Source organism: Rhamphochromis sp. 'chilingali' (assembly GCF_963969265.1).
Source record: "Rhamphochromis sp. 'chilingali' genome assembly, chromosome: 16".
NCBI classification, from domain to species: domain Eukaryota; kingdom Metazoa; phylum Chordata; class Actinopteri; order Cichliformes; family Cichlidae; genus Rhamphochromis; species Rhamphochromis sp. 'chilingali'.
In genome coordinates, this window is record NC_137943.1 from 6,365,809 (window position 1) to 6,391,570 (window position 25,762).

The 25,762-nt window shown below is 42.8% G+C and overlaps 1 protein-coding gene across 14 annotated transcripts in view; it reads right to left on the reverse strand.

Moving 5' to 3' along the window:
- ctnnd2b (catenin (cadherin-associated protein), delta 2b) overlaps positions 1–25,762 on the reverse strand; it is a 234,192-nt gene that overhangs the window by 90,629 nt on the left and 117,801 nt on the right. For all 14 annotated transcript variants that reach the window (XM_080861361.1, XM_080861367.1, XM_080861362.1 and 11 more), the window contains 5 exons: positions 14,309–14,343; positions 12,918–13,034; positions 4,450–4,601; positions 4,051–4,224; positions 2,520–2,665 (listed from right to left, as the gene is read on the reverse strand). In XM_080861361.1, coding sequence (XP_080717487.1) covers positions 2,520–2,665; positions 4,051–4,224; positions 4,450–4,601; positions 12,918–13,034; positions 14,309–14,343 — 624 coding nt within the window. The remainder of the gene's footprint in view (positions 1–2,519; positions 2,666–4,050; positions 4,225–4,449; positions 4,602–12,917; positions 13,035–14,308; positions 14,344–25,762) is intronic.

Consider the following 25,762-nt stretch of genomic DNA (forward strand, 5'->3'; position numbering starts at 1 on the left):
ATAGTACATTCATGTAGTTGTAAAAAGCATGATAATATATTAAGTAATCCAAAGTATTCAGAATACGTTACTCTCATTGAGTAACAGTATTACTCAATTACTCTCATTGAGTAACGTAACGGAATACATTACAAATACATTTTGAGGCATGTAATCTATAATCTGTAGTGGGATACATTTAAAAAGTAACCTTCCCAACACTGAGTATAAAACGCAAATGTTGTTGTGATTTGGCACCATATAAAAAAAACCCCCAACAAACTTGAATTGAGCTGAACTGTTTATGATCTTACTCCAGTGTGTACATGGCTGCTAATTCAGCCCTTTCCCCATTGCAGCAGGCCACCTAGAACTCGATTTTCCAGTGCAAGTCAGAGCACAGACATGCAAATTCACATATTCTAAATGTCCCTTGCATAAAGGCAGAACTGTACAGCAGAGAGAGCCCTTGGCTCGGTCAAACACCTTTCGTGACAAGGAATTAATAAAGCCTACCAACAGTACACAGAGTATTCTGTCATCTGTGTGTCACCATTCTCAGTCCAAGCTGTACAGAGGAAATGCCATAACCTGCTGTGATCATCTACAGTAAGATCATTTACAATTTGGTAAATTAACAGCAGTGAGCATGTTTGTACCCATTTGTACCTCTGTTGTAGCTTTTGTCAGTTGCTGTGGCAGGATATGGGAATCTGTTAATGTTCATCTTGGTGCCGGTACATTACCTCTGATGATGCACGGTGCAGTGAAAAAGTATCTGCCCCATGATTTCTTAGATTTTTTGCATATTTATCACATTTACTTGTTTCAGGTCATAACACAATTTTTAACATTAGACAGAAATAACTCGAGTAAATACAAAAAACTGTTTTTTTAATTGATTTAACCTATTCAGGGGTAAAAAAAACTATCCAGTTCTAAATGACCCTGTTTGGAAAACTGACTGTCCCTCCTTGTTAAATTAAAACATTTTCTGGAAATCTGAGTTCAGCTTCACTGGCCACACTCAGGTCTGATAACTGCTGGACCTGTTAAATCAAGAAATGACTAAAAAAGAAAGTGAAGTAGGCTAAAAGATCTCAAAAAGCAACACATCATCCCACAATCTTAAAGAAGCAGCTGAAAAACAAAGTTAATTGACATCTGTCACCTTGTAAAGAGTTACAAAATTCTTCAGCAAACCACAGTGAGAGCCATTACCTACAAATGAAGAACACTTGAAACATTGGTGAACCTTCCCAGGTCTACCAAAATTACTCCAAGAGCATATTGATGACTCATCCAGGAGGTCACCCCAGGCCCGGAACAACATCTATAGAACCACAGGCCTCAGTTAAGGTTCATGATTCAACAGAAATGGCATCCATGGGAGAGTTCCAAGGAGCAAGAACACAAAGGCTCATTCCGCATTTGCCAAAAAACTTTGTGATGAGTTTCAAGACTTTTGGGAAAATATTCTGTTGACTAACAAGACAAAAGGTTTTTGAGTCCTGTTACATCGGCTGTAAAACTAACGCAGCATTTCGTAAAAACAGCATCATACCAACAGTCAAACATGGTGGAGGTAGCTACAAAACCTGGACGACTTACTGTAACAAAATAAGTAACAAATACTGTATAACACTTAAAGTGTACAGGGCCTATTTTGTGACCATGGGATAGGCCAAGCCTATTGAGTTTCTCTGTGCCCCTCCACTTTGGGATTTTACTTCTCAGGTAGGTCCCCAAGACGCCCCCACAGCATAAACTGGTAAGTTAGTAAGTAAAGTAAGCCACGGGGCGATCGTTGCTCAAGAGTTGGCAGTTTGTCTTGTAATCAGAAGGTTGCCAGTTCGAGCCCCTCTGGTGGTCAGAGGGCCCGGTGGCGCCAGTGTCTGGCAGCCTCGCCTCTGTCAGTGCGCCCCAGGGGACCTGTGGCTACAATGTGGCTTGCCATCACCAGTGTGTGAATAGGTGGATGCGCTTTGGGGTCCTTAGGGACTAAGTAAAGCGTCATACAAATCCAGGCCATTTACCATTTAAAATTTTATATACATAGCACCTTTCTGGACAAAAGGTCACAAAGTGCTTCACACAGAGATAACAAGGTATAAAACAAAAACAGACAAAAAGTGATGTGTTTTTAGTTGTTTTTAAAATAGACTACTGAGTCCACAGATCTTTAGCTCAGTGGGAGAGAGTTCCACAGTCTGGGGGCCACAGTTGCAAAAGCTCCGTCTTCCTTAGTTCTCAGCCTTGTATGCTGTATAACAGGTAGGCCCTGATCACGTGACCTCAGGGACCTGCTAGGGACATAGGGCTATAGAAGTTCAGTGATGCAGGCTGGTGCTTGTCCATGAAGAGCTCTGAATGTCAGAACCAGAATCTTAAAATGGACTCTGAATTCAATGGGGAGCCAATGCAGCCGTATTAGCAGCGGTGCCACATGTGAGTACTTCGAGGATTTGGTCAGAAGCCTTCGGTTAGTAAAGATATATTCTTCAAATCGATGTATAATTTGTGTATAGAGTCAGACCAACCTGTAGGATTTGGCGAGTCGGCTGGGTGATTGCTTGGGTGAGGACACTCTCTGTAGCGTGGCGTAGCTGGGCATGTCAGCAGAGGCTGATCCCAGCCGCTGCAGCTTGGTAGGAGATCCCACCACCTGCAGAGGGGAGCTTACGCGCTGCAATGCAAGATTTGTAATTCATTAATTGGGAATGTCACTCACATTAAATATTCATCCTCTCTTCTTATTCCTATCATTACTTCCATAGAGATGAACAACTCCCCCCCCGGAGCTGGAAAACCAGAGAGCAGAAACTCTAATCCGTGATAACATCCTGATGAAGAGCTCTGGGTTATCAGACCAAACATGAAGTCACGACTGTAAACTTTTACAACCAAATGAACTTGAAATGCAGCCGTGAGCAACGGGCCGCCAAATGAAGTTCCCTCAGAATTGAATTGAATTTAAAACACTGTTAATTTGGACGAGCGTGGTCAAGTTGTGATACACCGGAAAAGTGAAGGTAAATCAGTTTAAATGTTCAACGGAGTTACAATAAAGAATTATGAAAAATGAACTAATGAGTGAACAGTAGTGTAAATCGCCACCTGTTACAGCACATGTTAGTGCAAGTTTGATGTTTTTTGGTTTTTCCCTGTGGCAGCCAACAACCAGAAGGCTGCACACTTTCTAATAATCACTGTTACATGAATAAAAAAATCAGAATCATGGGTAATAAATCCTAAAGTTAATTAAATTGTTATTTGACTGTTTCCAAAGCAATGAAACGATATTGATAACCTCTAACTATAGTGATGATAGCATATGTATGTATTAATGTCTTTATGCACACATTCTCTTCCGTAATGGGAATCTGAACAAAGCTTTGCATGAACATCGTCACACATGCAGTGATCATGTAACTGCGAATGCAATGTTACGTTCTCACGTGTCACGTTTAACGTAATGACTTTATAGTTACCAAAATTACAGAAATAAAGTCAACTAAACGGGACTTTGTAGTAACAGTTCCTGCAAGAATAACGATAATGTATATAAAAGAAAGAGCGGGCTCAGTTTGGATACCTTTGCAACAGACACTGACACCATCCAGTGAATATGTAAGACACATTCTGCTTCACAGGTTTTTCTCCACAAACATGTTGAGCAACATAAGGTCGAATGTTGAATTTGTTCAGTGGTTCTGAGATTTTAACATTTGTTAACAAAAGCTTTTTCTGTCTCTCTTTTGTGGGTTTGTCAGCGGGATGTGTGAAATAGACACGTAATTTGGCAGAGATTTGGTGGCCTTTGCCACAACAATTACCCGAACAATGCTTGCTGACTCTGTGTTGAAAACGTGTGAAAATACTACAGCTTGTATCTTTTGAGATCAATGGAAGCAGCTTGAATTTGACTTCAGTATTAGTGCATTAGAAATTATCCAATCGCTACATGAAACCCTTCAATACACTTTGGTTGCAGTGTGTACAGGAGCAGTGGAGAACGCATCAGTCACACAACAACTGAAGCATCATAGTAATACCTTTAGGGATATGTACCTGTGCAGGCAAAGTGGCACACGAGTAATACATGGATGGTCCAGCAGGTGCAGGTCCGCCCTCTGTGGACATGTGGAAAGCGCTGCCAAAGGCCTGCTGGGCAAATGAGTCTCTCTGGGACTGTGAAGGAGAGTCTGTGCCTGCTAACTGGGCAGCTGCACGGCTGGATGTCACCTGAAGATGGGTGGAGGGAAGAAACATAAGACAGATGAGGGGAAGAAGGGGTCACACAGAGAGGGAGAAAGGAAGGGGGAGACAGATGTGAATGAAGATGTAAGAGGACAAGAAAGGAGGGTGAAGAAGAGCGCACAGGTTAGGAGGACACGGGACAGGAGACACGAAGAAGACAGAGGGCCGGAGAAAGGGCATTTGGAGAAGGTAAATCAGAGGAACAAGCACCTGGTTGTAGCTGTGGACTGCTCCTCCGATTTGCCCACTGCGGCCTGGGACTGATTCTCCAAGTGTCAGCCCTTGATTACTATGGTAACCAGCTGCTGCATAGGCATCTTGATTGTTAAGCTGTAAAGCGCTTTGGGACAGGAGTCCTTGTCCTGATGGGAAAAATGAAAAAGAGTCGAATTAATAAGGGTGATGAGCACTGGCCAAGGACGTGGTTACTGAGCCTGCACAATGTGCAAATTTTTTAAGGAGAAAAATCCTGTTCATTAAATTCATTAAAATGATCTTTAAAAAAGAAGAATCTGGGTTAGCAGTCTGAAGAAAGCTAAAATGATTTACAAGAAATTTGTTGACCAGTGTCAAAAGCCACCTTACAAACAGACTTTATTTCTGTCAAGCTGCTTTTATGTAACTGTTTTCAAATGACTCTTACTTTCTACAACAGTCAGTTATTGTGTAAAGACTTCGTCTGTCTGTGGCCTTGAAGGCATTCTGTAACCTACTTTACATCCCACGTGTTATACAATGTATTTCTTTTTTATGGGAGAAAGACTAAACGTGAATACAACAAGCAGGACTGTGTTGGTCTGTAACAGACCTTGAAATGAAGAATAGAGAAAGGAAGAAGCACACTGAAGGCTGAAATGGGATGAAACAGATTTACTTATCGTCCTGTTTTAAGGCATCCACTTGCTTTTTACCCACTATGTTATTCTGGCCTCTCTCCACTCTCTTCCAGTCATGCTCCATGACCCTTAAATCTCACTCTATTCCTGACCTCCATTTAAAACACACTCTTTTCCTGCCTCTATCAGTTCCTTTATTGCTCTCGACTACCTGAGTGTCTCTCCCTCTCTCTCTCCATTCCATCTGCCTGTATAATTCAGCAGGGAGAGCGACACAAAAGTGTTAGAATGAGGCCAACAATGAAACTTTCACAAACTCACTCAAGGATGCACTGAAATAATCCATTTTCATTTGCTGTGAAAAAGTAAAACTTGTGGCTTCATAAATAAAAAATGAAGTGTAGTTAGTGAAAAGTTCTTTTTTTATTTTTAAAAAAAAGACTGGTAGCTCTCTTAACTACTAGTTGAATATGAAGCTAGTGGGTGGAGTGGGTTAAGGCGGCATTAAGGGAGCATTCACGTGTAAGGACTGTTTCAACATTCGACGGTGGGTGTGGCAGATTATCAGCAGGGTATTTTTACTGATGCTACCTTTTGCAGAGATAACCAGTGTGGTGGTGGTCAACAGGTTTGCCTTTCAAAAGGCAATCATCATCTCAACATAAGAATAATAATCATACCATCAAGGACTCACAAATGTAAGCGCATTCCTGGAAAGGGACTGACGAAACTGCCGGAATGGGTGTAAGGGGGATGTACAAAGAAGTGGGAAAACTTGAAGGACAAAATATGGTTGCCCCAGAGAAAACAAGAAAGGTCCCCATTTTGATAATTAGAGGAAACACGAACCCAGCCTACAGGGACTCACGAGCTAGAATACTCCTCATGTCAGTCGCATGTCTGGAAAAATGGGAGCATTGCATCAGGAATGGAGCCTGGCGTTAAAAAATAATCAAATATAAGATCCCATCTGCTGCAGCCCCTTTATGGAAATTAGGGAGTAGGCAAAAGAAGGCACAGCAGTGCCGTAGTAATAGTCATTTATGGCAAGGACACAACACCTTCATTAGAAATTAGCACGAGCCAAGCTATCTGCCTAACTGCCAACAACAAAGTCAGGAAGGTACTGCACAAGCACCTCCCTCATTCTCTCTGAATAGTTTCATAATGTGATTTGATCGAATAGAAGGATGACTGTGATTTTATTGCTGGCATTGGCTTGAAAAGTTTAGCTAAACTTTTCAGCACAAGCAGAACGATTCAAGTTTGCAAGACATCGCTCACCTCTATTAGTCTATCAGCGCCTGTGTAATTAACAACAGAGTGCTGGTTTTAGGGTTTTTTTTCCCCTCTTTAAGACCAGCACTTTTCCACAGGTCCTGGTTGATTTTTTAAAGATACCAAGACACTTTAATTCTGCAACATTTTGGATATTGAAATGAATTACCTTCACTAAGCACCATGGGGAGTGAATTTTCAAAGCCCAACTACTTCATAAATGCTGCTTTGTGATGCCAGTTTACTGAATGCTGACTTTTACAGGGTCAGAAAACCAGCAGCTCCAAGCTAACTGAAGGTAAGATAATAAAAAATTGCTTAAACGTCAGGCTTAGCTAACCCTCCGCTGGCTGTGTGAACTAACTGGTAAGAGAATGGAAGTTGCTTTCAGTCTTCAGGGAGAAAAAAAATAATAGTGGTTTGACTAGATCCAGCCATCATCAACAACACTAAAACATCATCTCATGACAATGTGCAAAGGATCCACTGCCAACACTCTGGACCCAGACACTACAGAACAACCCCAAATACTGAACTACAAAATATAATCTTGTGATTGACTAGTGCTTCTTCCCCTCAGCTGTTACAAGGCGAGCTTATACAGGTATTTGGACACTTTTATAAATAGTAAATGCGCTAAATGACCTTTAACCTCATAAGATAATAGTCTAGTCTTAACAGCCTTTGAACTGACACGAAAGCATACATAACAGGTTCTAGATTTACATTTAAAGGGTTGATTCAATCTCTCAAGAGTTTATCCATCATGATTAGAAATAATAAAAAACAAATTTAAGACCTTTTACTTTGTTGTATTTTTTATTAAGGCTCTACAAACACAAAGTAGCATCGCAGTGATAATTAAATCAGTTTTACACATTACCAGTCTTAACACGTCGTTCCACATCATAACACTTTATTTTTTATGACAGCAGCCAATTTGTGAACATAAAAGTTTTAGACCAGCATTTCAAATAATACAAAAATGGAGCAAGTGACGCAAAAAGTCATAATCCTTATTGGCCAAGACATGTTTAGGTGTCTGGAACAACATTTAAAATGCATCTACATGGATGCTATTTTTATGTCTCCATGTTTAATAGGGAATGGCATAGCGAGTCAGGAAGAGAGGCAGGGTTAACTAGCTGACGACTGCGTTAGAGCAGAGTTAAATAGGTTAACAGCAGGTTTACGCTATCTTACAGCCAAAGCATAATGACATTAAATGCTTCACTGCTAATTTTACATGCAGCCTCATTAGGGCTTCTAAAGCGTTTGCAGTCTTGTGATTTGCACATGGACCATTTCATTTCCAGTGTAAACATGCAAACATGCGTAGACTGTGACACATAACACAGACTCACGCGGCACGGAGGCATGAACCATAATCACAAAAGCATCTAGAAAGCATCAAATGAGAATGTTAAGGGAATAATTTGGGAAGAGGAGGGCGGGAGCTGCTTGTACAACAGCCAAAACCCTCCCATCTCTCTTATTAAAGTGCTGTTTCATTTTTGATGCAACCTTGATTAATTCATTTTGGTGATGATAGCAATAATGTTCCTAATAAACGGCTTTAATTACAGAAATTAAACTTTTTTTAGCCAATAAGGTATTTAAAAAAAATGGTGTCCCGTTGTAGCTGCAGCGTTGCATGCATGTATCAGCAGATATACTAGATTACGTTCCCTTTATCCTGGCAAAATAACTGACTGCACCCATGTTTATTAAATTTTTAGCACTCAGTACTCTCAAAGGAGTTCTTGAGCTGTCCTCTGTCAGCAGTGGCTGTTCCTTTAATCTCCGCTTGTGTCACTTTTTTTGCCAGCAGTCTAAGAATCAAACCAAGAACGGCGCACGGGACAAAACCAAGAAACGTTGCTTGTTTGTGATTATTAAAGAAGAGAGAAATCTTAGTGCCGGCGGTCCATAAACACTGCACGAGGCAGATAAGGCCAGCAGCTAACGGCAAAAGGAGGCACTCTGGATAAAAGGGTTGCAAAATAAAGCACGACCAAAGTGAAAAGTCACATTAAAGTACAGAGAATGGCTGCAGGCGGAGTAGCTGGTGATTCTGCATAATTTAAAATGTGATATCAAGCTAAGGGTGCTGGCTGAGTTTACTGGGTCGAGGCCTCAGTGTCCAATATGCTCATCTTCCGAGAGTACACACGTATATGCATACACAGGCTTAAAACACACACGCACGCACGCGCGCGCACACACACACACACACACACACACACACACACACACACACACACACACACACACACACACACACACACACACATAGTGAAATGAAGGAATTTGTACTCCAGGCCTGTTTGAGATCAATTCACACACTCTCATGCACACAAGAGTCAAATGTGTGTGTACAAAGCCAGGGGACATTTTCCACAGTTTTTCTTTGCCACTTTAGGTGTGTTTCATATGGCTAGTGGAGCCTTTAAGGAAACAAAGGGCCTCATAAATACATTATTACTCATATGGCATGACACTAAAGGCTCCACTCATTCCGTCTGATGTAAGTGAGTGTGTGTAGGAAAAGATAGGGGTGTATTAGTGTAGTAGCAGGAAAGTAATGGGGTCCTGTAAGAAGGTCTCTGCTTGTACATTTTAATATCTATTCAGAGCTGAGTGAACAGACACACGCACACTTGGATCCCACCTGCCCCCGTGATCTCATGCATGAACACTGAGCACATTTGCATATACCTGCATCTACGGAGTTGTGCACATTCTGACCTCTTTTCTCTTTTCTGTCATGCACGCAGACCCAAAGAGCTTTTCTTCGTGACCAGACTTCTCGATTGACATGTTTTAATATTTCATGAGGTGGTCTATATTTAGATGCCCATTAGAGGCACGTCGAGTCTGCAACACAAATGAAACTGCATGCACGGTCCCAAATAGCTGCTCGCAACACAGCCGCAAACACCAGCATGAAGCAGCGTGAAGACACTCGGTGTACTCTGCTGCTGTGTCACATTAATCTGCTCAGCAGCTCGAGTAAAAGGCATGGATTCTGCTGCTCCAGTGGGCATGGGTTACAGGTGTGTGTGGGCGTATGTAAACATCTCTTCATTTGTCATACAGGTATTATATTTCCTATGCATGCATGTGCTTGGCTGTGTGCTAAGTAGTGTGTACTTTTAACTAAACGAGACAAAATAAAAATGTAAGTGCAACCGGCAAACAGCCCTGTGTGGTTAGTTTAGTTTTACGAGTGAGTTAAAAAAGCTGTTCTGGTTTTCTAAAAAAGGGCAGAGTCAGTTCGTTTCAATATCAAGAGCAAAAACACAACAGGCTTTTTTTCAGCGTTAAATGTTGGAGCAGCTAGCAGTAAATCACACGTCACAAACCTTGGTAAGTCAGTTTGCGCGCTTGATTTAAATATTCTCCTCGCTATCTTTTGTACCTTAAAAAACAAGCTCCCAGAAATACATATGCAAAAGGGTCAGTCACAAAAATCTCTGAGTTCCCACCTCTTAAATTCAATCTTTTCATTGCGCTCTATCATAGCGCAACACACTAGTAAATTTGGTGCATTTTAAATCATGCTAATAAACAGTGTTTTCTTAACACAAGCAAACAATTATTTGCCACGATTAGAGTAATTTCCCACGTAATTGGTGATTGATTTCAGAGAGTTACCATTTCTAGACAGCAACTCTAAATCAATCGCAGCTTTTATCATCAGAGCTAGCTAGCAAGTTGAGCTAACATTGAATGAGTTGGCTTAAAGTCTCCGCCTGAATAAAAAAATACAATAAAAGAATTATGATAGAGGTATCAAGGCTAGCTATGCAGCTTGCATATTAAAGACATGGACAATGTCAGTATATACATTCTAAGACTGACATTAAGAATGATTTCCCAGATATACTCAATTCTTTTCAATTCAGTTAGCCGATAACATCCATTAGCATCTATGCAAGTTTCTTAACAGGATTCATATACTACACACTAGATGCGCTAGTAATGATATATGTGTGTGTTGCTAATGTAACTAGCTAAGTCGTGACATATTATTTCCTTTGAAAGTAATCCTAGTAAGAATGTGTTATTCCATTTATAGCAAAACATCATCAGTCTACAATTGTGTGAGTTGTTTTTCTTTACTGATCAAGACAGCTGGATTTTACAGTGAGAGGCGGAAGCATATGAATACTTATAGAAGCCATTTTAAATAGTTGAAAAACCCAAATGTTTCATGTTGTAAACATTCACACTCATCCCATGCTTAGATTATTCAGTAAACTGTAAACTAATTGTTCAGATATGTCGTTAGAACAGAAAAAGACAACATTTGTCCCATTTTCCTAACACTAACACACCAATATGAGTTCATTAATGCTGTATGTTTGACTACATCATTGCTTCTGTTGTTCCTCTACTCACCCTCTTGTTGTCCGCACTGCCTTTATCCTGTCTGTGGCTGACCTGCCATTCACTCTTTCTCTCTTTTGATTAGCCAGTGAGTGACACATTGCATAACTGATATTTTACATTTGAAAAATTAACATTCCTGTTTGTGTTGTGTCGCATCCGTCTGTGAATGTTAATGCACAATACTGTGCATGCACACCTCTACAACTTTTCCGTGTTTTCATTCAGCGCTCAGTGTGTGGATATATGTAGCTTAATGTGTCTGTGCTGTTTAGCTGCATGTTGGTGTGTGTGCCTCACCTCTCTGTACTGTGAACAGCAGGACAGCTGACACCTCAGCAAGGATGGATTAGCATATCAAACTACTGGCAACACTGCATGTCTCCTGACAGCTACCGCTCTCGCATGGGGTAGAATATAGAGTAACACCCAGTAGCATCCCTGGGACCAAGTATAGAAGGTTGAGAGCGGTTTCACTGAGTGCTCTGACAAACTACTTTAAACTTCACATTAAAAAGCAGCACAACCTCTTCTTCTAGCAATTGTTTCTAAGTTTTCAAGGAACTTAGCAGATAAAGAGACAAATAAGTCCTTCTATGGACCAAATCAGAGCTAAGAAGAGAATAAATAGAAGTAGCAACTTAAATCCAGTCTTAAAATGAATCTGTTTTCACTTTAATTGCCAATGTTATTCAACTTCTTAATGTTCAAAGGCTAAAAGGTATATGGGTCATACAAGAACAGAAAGGCAACTTGTCATCAACAAAAAATTAAATGAAAGCTGCATTCATCTTTGGCACACTAACATACTATTGCAACAGATTCTGTGGATTTAAACTTTTATGTTTGAAAGAAGCCGTATTTTGACCGCAGCAGTCACGGTAATGAAAGAAAACATGTTTTGCATTTAGGTGAGGAGACACTAATCAGCCTGAGTACAGATCATCATGTAACAAGCTACAAGCCCATTATCATCAATGGAGCTCCAGTGGAGAGGGTGCAGTCCTTCAAGTATCTTGGTGTCCACATCTCCTCAGACCTGACATGGGCTGCCCACATTCAGGTCCAGACCAAAAAGGCTAGGCAGCGCCTGTATCACCTACGACAACTGAGGAAGTTCAGGGTCTCTCCAAAGATCCTCAGGATTTTCTATACAGGCGCTGTGGAGAGCATCCTCACACAGAACATGACATCGTGGTTTGGGAACAGCTGTGTGAAGGACCAAAAAGCTCTCCAGAGAGTGATCCGTACAGCAGAACGCTGCTGCAGGATTGCTCTCCCCCCGCTTCAGGACACCTACACCAGGAGATGCCGGACTAGAGCAGCGCAGATACTGAAGGACCCGTCCCATCCTGGCAACAAACTGTTCCAACTTCTGCAATTTGGTAGAAGGTTCCACATCTTCCGGGCAAGGACAGAGAGACTCAAGAGGAGCTTCTATCCCCAAGCCATCCGGGCCCTAAACACACACACCCGCCCTCTCACATCATCTATAATTGACTGAGACAGGACTCTTCCAGACACTAAACCAAGGCACAATGTACATTTCAAATTCCTTTAATTTTAAATATGTTTATATTGTCTATCCTGTAAAATAGTCAGATGTCTATTCATATTAATGTACAGAATTCACCTGCTTGCTGCTACTACTGCACATTCACCCAGTGTGTGTGTATATATATATATATATATATATATATATATATATATATATATATATATATATATATATATATATATAATGTTCTTCCTCTACACCCCCCCCAATTTTTGCACATGTCGAGGAGCGTGTCAGGCTACATTTCACTGTGTGTTATACTTGTATAACTATGCATGTGACAAATAATGAACCTTGAACCTTGAACAGGCTTCATTAAAAAGGTTGCTGTTAATTCAAAGGAGGACTAAACATACTGCTGCACTGCCATGCTTCCTCACTAGTGGAGGAGGCTGTTTTTGTGAAGCGCACTTTCTTTGTGAACTCAAACACATTCAACAGGTTAATCAACCAAAACCTGGAGACTACGGCTCTCTGGGAATAACCATCCTCGCTGGTTTTGATTAGATTGTACCTTTCCTCTTCCAAGATATGCTTCTTTTGCCGTCTCAGGAAAGAAAAAGGAGGAAGAATCGTTTCTCGTTCTACTCTCATCATCACAACATTGATCTTACTGTCTCCTGTAGAAGTGTCCTGTGAGTCCAAGATGCCCGATTCCTGGAGCGATCGGATGCAGGAGTCCACCAGCTCTAGGCCTGTTGTCAGCTCCTCCTCTATGTCCTTCTGTCCATCTACACGTGCAGGAAGAACAGGAGACAAACATGAGCAGAAATTCATACACTTACACATCATGTGACTACACTATTTCTTACAGTTAGCAAATGAAGAGCCACATGCAGACTCCCAATGACTCTCATTGTCTCTGCTTTCTGTCTATTGTGTTTGTAACCTTTCATTTTCAACTCATCCTTTAACCAGAAACCCACCTTTGAATATAAGCAACTGGATCTTAGACTATAACACAATTCTAGACAAGTTTCAACAAAAAAATATTCAAAATCATTGTCATTTAACTGCAGATTAGTTACCCAAGAAGTGGCTTTACACAGTGACACAGAGCAGCATGCAATGGCGATCAATGGGCCAAGGGTAAAGGCCTAACTGATAATCCAGCAACAAATCTTGAGGTCCACCTTGTACTTAGATACCAGCCATTTGTCTGTCAGAAAGAGGCTGATAACATGCCCAGTGTTTTCAAGTTAAAGTGGGCTGCCAAGGGGGATAACAGCTTACAAATGAGTCTTAGGAGCAGCATTAATCTCTTATCAAGACAGAAGAGAAACGGTAATTTGTCAGTGGATTTAGGAGGCAGATTTTATTGACTTCAACTGACACAATTCTAGACTGATGATGTTGATGCTGTTGGTGAAGTATTTCCAGGGGTGTCTGAAGCATTCCACTAGAATTACTCTTACCCTCACTAACAAAAGCTAAAAGTCATTTTTAAATCTGTCCCCCCCCCCCGCATAGCGGGATGGATAAAGACCGCCGCAGACATTGAAAACTTTCACTGTGGAGGGTTTAAACCACAAAACCTCCGCGCTTCCTATACAACTCAGCGTGACTGACAATGAGGCAGAGAGAGGGAGACCTAAGTGTCACGCATGGGAGGTATTTCTTCAGCTAATAAATGCCGTCAAAGAAGTTGTCAAGCCTGGAGAAGTGTCTTAATTTGACTTTCAAATTGCCTAAAAGCTCATTGATTCTCATTGTCCTTTATGGAAAGCACATCCCATCTGGCACCCTGAACAGGTTAAACTAAATACTCAGAATTATTTGCAAATGCTGCTTTACTCAGTTGTCAGATGGTTTGAGGTGTGGTGAGAGAATCTCACCCTTTTATTGTTAACTAACCTTTATTGGGGTGGTTTAAGACCACCGCAGTACTTTCTAAAGAACTACATCAATATATATAATATTATATAGGACGAGATTACAATGCAATAAGCACAACCAGCAAAGCGCAGCGCTACAGTACAAACAGTGAATAAGACAGTCACATTACCTTGATTATTCCAGCGAAACTTCTCATCTGCTGAACTGCAAGAGACAAACGAGAGAAAGAAAAAGAAAGTGTTAATATACTGTGAAATGTTGTTCTTTGGTGGAGCACCATCGGGATACTTTTAGATTGACGGTAGTCCATTAAGCCACACATGCCTTAAACTGTGTTTCCCATCCATGTCCACTGCGTAGGTTTGCGATAAAAACGGGAATACCACACAAAATGCTGCTTTCTACGGTTTGAACTCTTATTTTTTCGCTGAAGGATGAAAACATACAGACTTCAGATTCTTCAGTACCTTGGGAACAGAGACCCTTCTCAAAACCAATAACATACACTCCAAAATGCCTTATTATCAAAGTGAAAACAAGGTTGCTTTTGAATTTCTCTTTTTGTGAACTTGTTTGGGGTATTTGTTTATCCCTCTACAGTGTTATCTTGTCATGGGAATGATTTCAGAAGGGTAAGCACAAAGGGATTGGAGATAAGAAATATTACTAAAAGGGTGGTGAGAAAACATCAGTTCAAATAGGACTAGAGAAGTCTGCCTGTTTTTCTGCACCAGTGAAACACAATAATAAAAAAAATATAAGATTCCATACACATCTGCACTGATTTGGTACGCAGTAGTGCCAACAGATAAAGCACGGAGTACCAATGCTGCTCACAAGTGTCGGCGTTGCTCCTGAAATTCCCTGTGCATTTACTGTGTTTACAGACCGTCTTCAGCTTTGTCTTGGCAGCCAATAACGTATCTTCACACAGACTCCCATTTAGTGTTTCAACACAGCCATAATGTTACATATAACAAACAATGCTGACAGGCCTACGCATTTCTGTTTCAGTTGTCATACAAGTGCGTGGTTATAAGTCTCACGCAAACTCATTTCCTCTTCTCTCCTGTTATTTCCCCTCTCGTTCTGTCCTACCAGGTAGCAGAGAAGTAATATTTGCTCCTTGAATTTCATTACATAGCATGTACACAACCATGTCAGCTCCTTTTACGCACTTAATTTGTTGATTTGTTTGCTAGTTCATTCAGGATATTTGATGGCTATGTAAAGGCGGTTCTGCCTGTGATTTTGTGTGGATTGGCACCCTGAAACAAACATATGAGAAACTATATTGCTGTTTTTTAGTGTTTACTTACAGTGGTATTCTTGTTGTGACACACACACACACACAAACACACACACACAGTAATTCTATACAGCTTTCGACTGTAGCAACTTCCAATAAATCTTTGAAGACTCCTCTTGTATATTCTCTCTGTAACTCCCCAACCAGTGATATTTGTCAGAAGACATTAGACACCAGAGCACGTAAATTCCTATTAATCTTACAAATTCAGAAAACCTCCATTGTATTATGATCGCCAAGATGTTCAGTGTAAATCAATATCAACAAGATTTAAACCTTTGTAATCCACACACACTAAATAACCCTTGTGTTTGTGTCAATACGTGACATAACACCAAAATAATAACATTTACCCATGTAAGTAGGCTACAGGCTCAGTAGAGCAAACAAGTGGAGTGACTACACATCATGTACTGTATTAAGTACAGTGTTACTGTTTTATTACTCTGAGTAAAAGTATCATTTCCAAGTTGTTTTTCCTGCTCAAGGATTAAAGGCTCTTGGTAATTCCGATTTCCTGTATTCTCCTTTGAGGCCTGTTTGCTGAAACGAGCTCGAGGGCTTCAAGTTCTACTTTTGGAAAAGTTCCTTATCCACCTCAATTCCTGGATGACCAACCGCCTGTTGATAAGACTGACATTCCCAAAGGTTACTCTGTGCCTCTGAGCCTGAAAATTAAAATTACTATGATCTCCTTCTTTCAGCTGCTCCCTTTAGGGTACTCCATAGTGGATCATCTGCCTCTAATCCTAACTCTAGTATTCAAACCCTCTACATGAGCTCTCTCACTACATGCACAAAGCTTCTCTGTGGTCTCTCTTTGGCGCCTGCCTGGCAGCTCCATATTCCACATCAAAAAGGATAAAGGTCCAGTACATCCACTGTCCCTCCAGTGCACACGCCCAAGTATGTCAGATTTGCCTCACTAACCAAACTACTCAACCTTAGTTGTCCATTTGATATACTCATTTCTAAACCTGCCCTTCCTAATTACTTCTAACAAGGAAGGTAAAACGGTAAAATAATGACACTATAATATAGTGTACACTAACAATATGTAAAAACATACAAAGAGATATGACTTTTCACAATTTTTTCTTATGAAAATGGACTTTCATGTCTTTGTGGTGAAGTTAGAAGCAGTAAGTGACTAATTTAGCTCAAAGGCTGGAAGGAGCCTAAAACAGTTGCCAACTGGCCTCAGCTAATTGCTCAGCAAATAATCTGCTGGTTTTAGTTTTCTTGTTAGCATACAGAATTCAAAGCGGTATCAATCTCCCCATCAAACCTCATACCCTTATAGCCACAGTGTACCCATGAGAATATGGGATAACACACGCCTTCACAAGCTCAGATGATTTCAACCAGGTTTGTTGAGCATGACACTGAGCTCACTGTACTCAGATGGCCTCCACAGTCACCACATTTCAATTCAAGAGCACCTTTGGGACGTGGTGAAATGAGAGAGTTCGATCACAAATGTGCAGCTGACTAATCTGCAGTAACTAGGTGACGCTGTTGAAGCTCATGAAGAGTTAAAGGCAGCCCAACCCAGTAGTTGGGCTGCAAATGCATGTTCATACTCACTTCTTCTGCTCATTGAGCTGGGAACCCGAATGGTGTTAACACCGAAAGGGCACGTTTGAACCCAAACCATGACCTATTCGTCTTGTGGTGGCTACACCTAACCAGTAGAGCTGGGCGATATAAGATTTTTTCATATCACGATATGTTTTTTTCCATTTCAGGCGATAACGATATATATCACGATATAAGCCAAATAACGATATTTGTAAGATTTAAATGTGCCGTTGCTCACAAGTAAAATGTGAAATAATCAGCAGCTTGTTTTTATTTAAATATTTATTTCCCATAATAAGTTCAACAGGGTAGATGTACTTAAGGAACATGAGACTTTTTCAGATAAATAAAGGCAAATATTGCAAACTACACAAAAGGCAGCCGCTAAAGCGTTTAAGTTTAAAAATAGAACAAACGAAACAGACTAAATTGTCAATTCCACTTAGAAACAAAATATTAATTCTAAAAATAAATCTTAGTTTGTTTTACAGAAGAACAGACAAAACTGACTAACTTTTGTCAATATCAAATAAACTGAGAACTAAAAGGAAATTCTCAATCTCTCCTTGTTGTATAGCTGAGCTTTTCAAACAGTTTTAACAGTTACTTTAGTCTGACAAAAGCCGAATGACGAATTAGCGCTTCCAGTCAGAGACTGAGGCTACGTCCACACGTACACGGGTATTTTTGAAAACGGAGACTTTCCGTTTTCGTTTTAAAAAATAATCCCGTCCACACATAAAGGCAGAAATGAAGGAAAACGCTGCTATGAACATGCCAAAGCAGCAGGTGGAGCTAGATTCCTAACCGTGCAGAAATGTTGGCCAATCAGAAGTCTAGAAGCCTCGGTGGGAAAAAGTAAACAAAGCTGGGGCATAGAAGCAGAACCGAGTCGTATGTGTGGAGGGACAGTAACTGTGTGTATATGTAAGCATTTAAACACTGCGGAGAGTAGAATTAACAGTAACAGTATTGTAGAAATTCATTTCACCGAAACAATAACGTGGCGCACAGTGTGACGTCAAAAAATGCGCACACCTTTGACGCTGCGTTTTCTCCGTTTTTCTAGTCCACACGTAAATGCAAAAACGGAGTTTTCAAAAATCTTCGTTTTCAGTGACCAAAAACGCAGTTTACATGTGGACGAAAGGTGCAAACTCATAGAAAAATCTGCGTTTTCAAAAATACCCGGGTACGTGTGGACGTAGCGCATGCACCAGTTTATTGTTGTCACGGTCCCCGTGTCTCTCTGGTTGGCCCACGCTGGCTACAGGTTTTGTTGTTGTTAGTTTTAGTTTTTTGTCTCTCCTCCTCCTCTCTGCCTGGGTGGAGCTCATTACGGGCTCTCACTCTTGGCCCACGCACCCCTGTGGATGGTGTCCACCTGCGGCTGATCTGGCTGATTTCCCCAGCTGCTATTTAAGGCAGTGGCACAGAGCAGCTCACCGCTGGAACGTCGAACCACCTGAGTTCGTGCTCGCGGCATATTCAAAGAAGAATCGCTTACACGTGTTTTATGTTGTGGAACTAACCTTGACCTTCTGTCTGTAGATTCTGGACCGAATCACCGGACCTGTCCAAGTGGGGCAGTGTGTGGAGTGTTGGAGCGAGTGCGGCTGAAGAGGAGTGCGTGTGTGCGGAGGAGCGGTGGCGGTGACTGAGTGGAAGAGGAAGCGTGTGTGTGGATCCCCCCCCCCCTTCTCTCCCTGGAGCCCTGGACCCCCTCCCAACTCACTGTACATATATTTTGCACTAAGGTGATCCCTATTGTAAATAAATCCCCTTTTTGTTTCCTTGAAAGAACTGTCTGCGCGTGGGTCCGTTCAGTAGCCATGACAGAACGTTCCAGCCATCTTCCAAGCGTTGGTTAACGACGTGCTCCGTGATTTCCTAGATCGGTTCGTTTTCGTCTATCTGGACGACATCCTGATTTTCTCTAAGACTGAAACCGAACATGTAACCCATGTGAAACAGGTCCTGCAGCGGCTGCTGGAGAACAGACTCTTTGTAAAGGGGGAGAAATGTGAATTCCACGTTCAAACAGTGGCGTTCCTGGGTTACATAATTGACCAGGGTAACCTCAAACCGGATCCGGCCAAGATCAAAGCTGTTGTGGAATGGCCGGAACCAACTGATCGCCGTCAGCTTCAGCAGTTCCTCGGCTTTGCGAACTTTTATCGCCGGTTCATTAGGGACTTCAGTAAAATCGCTCTGCCTTTGACCCGCTTAACCTCTCCTAAGTTCTCTTTTCAGTGGGATCAGGCAGCCCAAAAGGCCTTCGCACAGCTCAAGGACCGATTCACCACTGCACCCATCCTGGCCCAGCCCGACTTGCGACTCCAGTTCATTGTGGAGGTGGATGCCTCCGACTCGGGGGTCGGCGCCGTGCTCTCGCAGCAGCGGGAGGGTAAGCTACGGCCCTGTGCCTTCTTCTCTCGCCGTCTCTCCCCAGCTGAACGCAACTATGATGTGGGAGACCGGGAGCTCTTGGCTATAAAACTGGCCTTGGAGGAATGGAGGCACTGGTTGGAGGGCACAGCTCTGCCATTCATTGTATGGACAGACCACAAAAACCTGGCTTACCTGCAAACAGCAAAACGTCTCAACGCCCGACAGGCTAGGTGGTCTCTTTTTTTCACCCGTTTTAACTTTTCAATCTCCTACAGACCGGGCTCGCGGAATGTGAAGCCGGACGCCCTATCACGTCAGTTCTCGGTGTCTGAGGAGAGGCGGGACCCTGAACCTATCCTGCCAGCGGCTTGTGCCATCGGTGCCATAACATGGGAAATCGAGTCGGCCATTCGTGAGGCTCAGCGGGCCGAACCAGACCCTGGAGGAGGACCAGCGGGGCGGCTCTTTGTTCCATCGGCCACTCGGTCTCAGGTACTGCATTGGGCTCACACTGCCCGCTTCACATGTCACCCAGGAGTAGACAGAATGATCACCTTCCTTCAGCGCTACTTCTGGTGGCCCACATTATCACGAGACGTTCGGGAGTACGTCTCTGCCTGTTCAACCTGCGCCTGCAACAAGCTGGGACATCAACCTCCGGCCGGTTTGCTGCTACCTTTACCCACACCGTCTCGGCCGTGGTCCCATATCGCGGTGGATTTTGTTACCGGCCTCCCACAGTCAGCAGGTAACACCACTATAATGACTATTGTTGACCGCTTTTCAAAGGCTGCGCATTTTGTTGCACTCCCCAAGCTCCCGACGGCCCTGGAGACGGCTCGGCATCTCACGCATCATGTGTTCCGCCTCCATGGCATCCCGGAGGACGTGGTCTCGGATCGTGGGCCGCAATTCACCTCTCGTGTGTGGAAGGAGTTCTGCTCGGCGCTAGGAGCCAAGGTCAGTCTCTCCTCTGGTTACCACCCACAGAGCAACGGACAAACTGAGCGCACTAACCAGGAGCTGGAGACTGCTCTGCGCTGCATAGTTGCTTCCAACCAAACCATCTGGAGCGACCAACTGCCCTGGGTGGAATATGCCCACAACAGCCTGACGTCTTCAGCTACAGGGCAATCTCCGTTTGAGGCCTCCCTGGGGTATCAGCCTCCTCTGTTCCCTGCTCTGGAAGGTGAGCACTTTGTCCCTTCGGTCCAGTTTCACCTTCGTAGGTGTCGCCGGGTTTGGAGGGCCACCCGTGCGGCCTTGCTGCGCACGAAAGAACCCTACAAACGTCTGGCTGACCGGCGCCGCACTCACGCTCCTGAGTACACCATCGGTCAAAAGGTTTGGTTGTCCACACGCTTCGTTCCTGTTCATGCCGAATCGAAGAAGCTCACCTCAACCTTCATCGGGCCTTTTGAAATTGCTGCTTTGATAAACCCTGTTTCTGTTCGCCTTAAGTTGCCGCGCAACATGAAGATACACAATGTCTTCCATGTGTCTCAGATTAAGCCGTGTCTCTCCAGTCCATTGTGCCCTCCTTCCAGGCCCCCTCCGCCCGCTCGGGTCATTGGTGGCCTCCCTGCCTACACGATCTCCCGCATCATGGACTCTCGCCGTCGCGGGAGGGGTCTTCACTATCTGGTGGACTGGGGGGGTTATGGCCTTGAGGAACGTTGCTGGGTTCCCCGCTCCGCTGTGTTGGATCCCGGGATGGTTGCCGACTTTCATCGCCTTCATCCGGATAAGCCTGGTGGGTCGCCGGGAGGCTCCCGTTGAGGGGGGGGTACTGTCACGGTCCCCGTGTCTCTCTGGTTGGCCCACGCTGGCTACAGGTTTTGTTGTTGTTAGTTTTAGTTTTTTGTCTCTCCTCCTCCTCTCTGCCTGGGTGGAGCTCATTACGGGCTCTCACTCTTGGCCCACGCACCCCTGTGGATGGTGTCCACCTGCGGCTGATCTGGCTGATTTCCCCAGCTGCTATTTAAGGCAGTGGCACAGAGCAGCTCACCGCTGGAACGTCGAACCACCTGAGTTCGTGCTCGCGGCATATTCAAAGAAGAATCGCTTACACGTGTTTTATGTTGTGGAACTAACCTTGACCTTCTGTCTGTAGATTCTGGACCGAATCACCGGACCTGTCCAAGTGGGGCAGTGTGTGGAGTGTTGGAGCGAGTGCGGCTGAAGAGGAGTGTGTGTGTGCGGAGGAGCGGTGGCGGTGACTGAGTGGAAGAGGAAGCGTGTGTGTGGATCCCCCCCTTCTCTCCCTGGAGCCCTGGACCCCCTCCCAACTCACTGTACATATATTTTGCACTAAGGTGATCCCTATTGTAAATAAATCCCCTTTTTGTTTCCTTGAAAGAACTGTCTGCGCGTGGGTCCGTTCAGTAGCCATGACAATTGTATTTCCAGACTTGCTTTCAGCACAATTTACAGTGCACGCTACTCTGTTTTTTGTCAGACTTGAAATAGCCGAAATACCTTCACACTACGGAACTTCTATGGCTCTTCCGTTCGACAATCTCTCCGGCATTGGAACCATCATCTGTTTTCTCTTCGGTAACCTTTGGTCACGCTCGGTTGATTTCTCTAGTCGGCACACTCATTTCCTCCATTACCCGGGCGGTACGGTCGCTGGCTGCTTCCCAAACAAATACACATGTGCGGCTTGGCAGTTGTACTGTACATAACAAGTCACGTGACGTGACGCTGCGGCTGTAATTGGTTCGGCTCTGCGCTACTTAATTTGGATTGGCTGTTCTTTTTTTTCTTTTTTTTTCTTTTTTTTTTAAGAGGACAAGAGCGGCGAGGTCTATCGCGATAGTTTAATTTTTCTATCGAGAAAAAGTTATATCGCGATACATATCGTTATCGTTCTATTGCCCAGCTCTACTAACCAGTGAATGAAAACTGAATTTAAAAGTGAAAATGTCAGATAAAACTAATTAAAAACAGAGGATGGTTCCACTTGATAGCTGAACCTTAGATAATCTACAACACTGTTATGTTTAAATAGTGCTTGTAGAGCATTACATTACATTGTATTTTATTGGCGAGACAATACTTTTACTTTAAACCGTAATTGGGAATACAGTCTAGCTGCATGGGAACGTAATTTTTAGGAGACAGGCTGGTATTAAATCTTCCCATTGATTACCTGCATTTTCTGTGGGTGTATGTGGTGTATGACGGATTGCGAGAGGGAGCCAAGCGGTATATGTTAATGGGGCCTTTTGTCAGCATAGCAGACTCCTCATCCATCAGACGTTATTATCCCAAAAAAACACAGCCATGCACTTGCACAAACACTCCTCCACAGACACAAGTCTTGGAAGCACGCAAAGCACACAAATGCATTACACAAAGCAGGGAAGCAGAGAGAGACTAAAGCCCCATATCTGGGAGGATGGAGTGTGTTTATATCAGACAAACACCTTTGACGGGGCAGGATGATGAGGATTATTATGACCGGTCTGGGCTCCGACAGGCAGTACTGATGACACAGACTGAGTCAATGTTTTCTTAAGAGTAGAGCAGGCTGGTCCTCACATACTTTTCCTACATTTGTTGGTGTCAAAATGATGCCTCACTGCTCTTGAATATGCCTGAGTGGAGATGAATGTGTGTTATTTACCAATGGCCAAGATGTGATGCAAGTAAAAGTCCATGCAAGCTGAGCGCTCATGTAGACACCTTGCTGGAAACTGAGGGAAGAGGCCAAGTGGTGTTAGCTTCAAGTGGTTATATCAACACGGGGCTGAAGCTGGAATATAAAATAGTCCAGAGGGTGTTGGATTTTTGTCAGAATTGGGTGAAATGTAGAACTTTATTCTTCATTATCAGGACAGGAGCAGAGATAAGTAATGAGTTAAACGAAGGAATCGGAATCAAAGCTCAATCTTGGAGTACAATATGCACAATGAGACTAGCATCTAAAAATCCTTAATCTAACACACGATCATGAATCAGGGTCGAAATGTGATTGTAAATAACTCACGGCAGACCCGTCCACACATTAAGGCTTTTCAGCATATACTTTATTCACTCGGTTGCTGTTTCAACACTACTTGGCTTTAGCTTTGCGGCTCCCAGCCACACACACCAACAACAACCCAATCTCAGGACCCAGTACAGATTTTAAAGCCGGCTAGGCGTGATTGTGGATGCCATGCAGGTGAGTCCGCATCCCCAGCAGTGGAATTGCAGACCATGCCGGGGAAGGGTGACGCGTAGATTATTCGAACCTAAGGCTGTGTAAGCAAGACTCTCACAGCCACGCTAGGCTACAGAGATAGCTTTTACTTCTAGTCATGTGATGAAGAAAGTTTTTTAACCCTTTCATGCATGAATTATGCCAACCTTAATCAGGATTTTTCTCTTACATCTTTTTATTCATCTTTAGGCATGAAAAAAAGATTTTTGAACTTCTTTTTTAAACATGTACTTTTCAAAGACTTTTTTACACGTCCGCTCAGGTGGACAACAACACCTTTGGAGTGGGTGGCAGGGTATGGGGTGACACATCAGTGTCCAATGTAGTGGTTTATGTGCAAATATACCATTGACACTGTCACAAATACAAGAAAACAGCCTTTGAATAGCTGTCCACTGTAGTGAACACTATGCGTGAAAGGCTTAAAGACTAATAAACTAGTTAAAAAACTAAGTACACCTCATCATTCAGTAGCTCATAGAACCACTTCAGCAGCAAAAACAGCATAAATATTGAAGCTTTATCAGTGTTCCGCATCGTTGTGCAAGAATTTTGGCCCACTGTTCTTTACAAAGTTGCTCCAGTTCATTAAGATTAGTGGGCATTCATTTATTCATTTGACTAGGCCATTGCAGCATTTATATTTCAGCCATTCTGTTCCATTAGATTTGCTGGCTACTTGAGATCATAGTGCTGTTACATGACTCAATTTCAGCTGTCAGACAAATGGACTCACATTTGACTCTAGAATACTTTGGTATACAGAGAAGTTCATGGCTGACTCAATGACTGCAGGGCGCCCAGTTCATTTGGCTGATAAAAAAGCCCAAATCATCACTCCTCCAGCACTGTGCTGACAGTTGGTAGAGGCGTTTGTGCTGCGTTTATGCTTTGTTTTCCCTAAACAGGAAGTTGTGCATTTGGGCTAAACATCTTCAGTTTGGTCTCATCTGTGCAGAGGACATTGTTGGATATATAAGTCTTGTGGTTTGATTGATGCAGATTTGCAAATTTTATCCATGCTGCCATGTTCTTTGTAGAGAGAAGAGGCTTCCTCTCGGAAATAACTCCAAACAAGCCATACCTGTTCAGTCTTTTTCTAATTGTAACATCACGAAATGTAACATTTAACATGGTAAATGAGTCTAGATGTACCATTACCTTAACCTGAATATTCCAGACCAGACAAATGGCAAAACATCTGCTTTTATAGAAGTAACCACACGTGTCGATGACCAGTTAATCAGCTGCTTTTGATTACCGGTACCTGGCTGCTACTTTTAATTCCTATGGAAATAGTGAGGGTGTATTTAGTGTTTCACAGGAATGTGCAAGACAGCTTTCCTGTTATTTTTTTTCTTCACATGACTGTAAATGCTAACATCACAGTGACATTGTTAAGATGTTGATGTGTGACTATAACAGCCCCCTGGAAATTTGCCTGTGGTGTGATTTTAATGGAAAATGACATGGTGCACCTGAGCTGCAACTATCCTTCATCTCTCCCTCTGCAGTTCTTTCTGCTGCTTGCCACCAGCTATATCTAGTCAGTGTTCACTACCTGAAACAGTTCATGTGCCTTCTGGCCCAGGAAACAGAGAGAACTGGTGCTTGTCTCCCATTGAATCTCTATTGTGCATCAATGAAATTTGACAGTATAATTAGTGGAGCAAAAGAAGACTAATTGACAGCGTGATCATCTTACCTGCTGCGGGTCATGTCACTGCATAGTACTTCATCAGTGCTAATGATACAGTGCGTGTGTGCACGTGTGAGTGTGGCTCGTTTTGTGTTACATACAGAGCTTAAATACTACAAACTTAAACATTAGCCTTAGATATATATATACTGTGGGTGTAGAAAAAGCACAAGACTATACATGTCAATGAAAAAGCAACAATTTTGCTGCGTGAGCACAAAACACAATGATATTACAGAATCTGACATGAAATGATCTGAAGTTAAGGACAATGTTGTTTACTGCAAAAGTGCTCAGCTACAATACCGGATTATCTCAAAATTCCCCCCAGGCTATTTTTAGAAGCAAGAACAACTGACCTTGTAAAATTAGGATTATAACATGAGACAAACCTCCCCTCTAGTGTGAAAGTCAAATGCAGAAAGGCTCCATT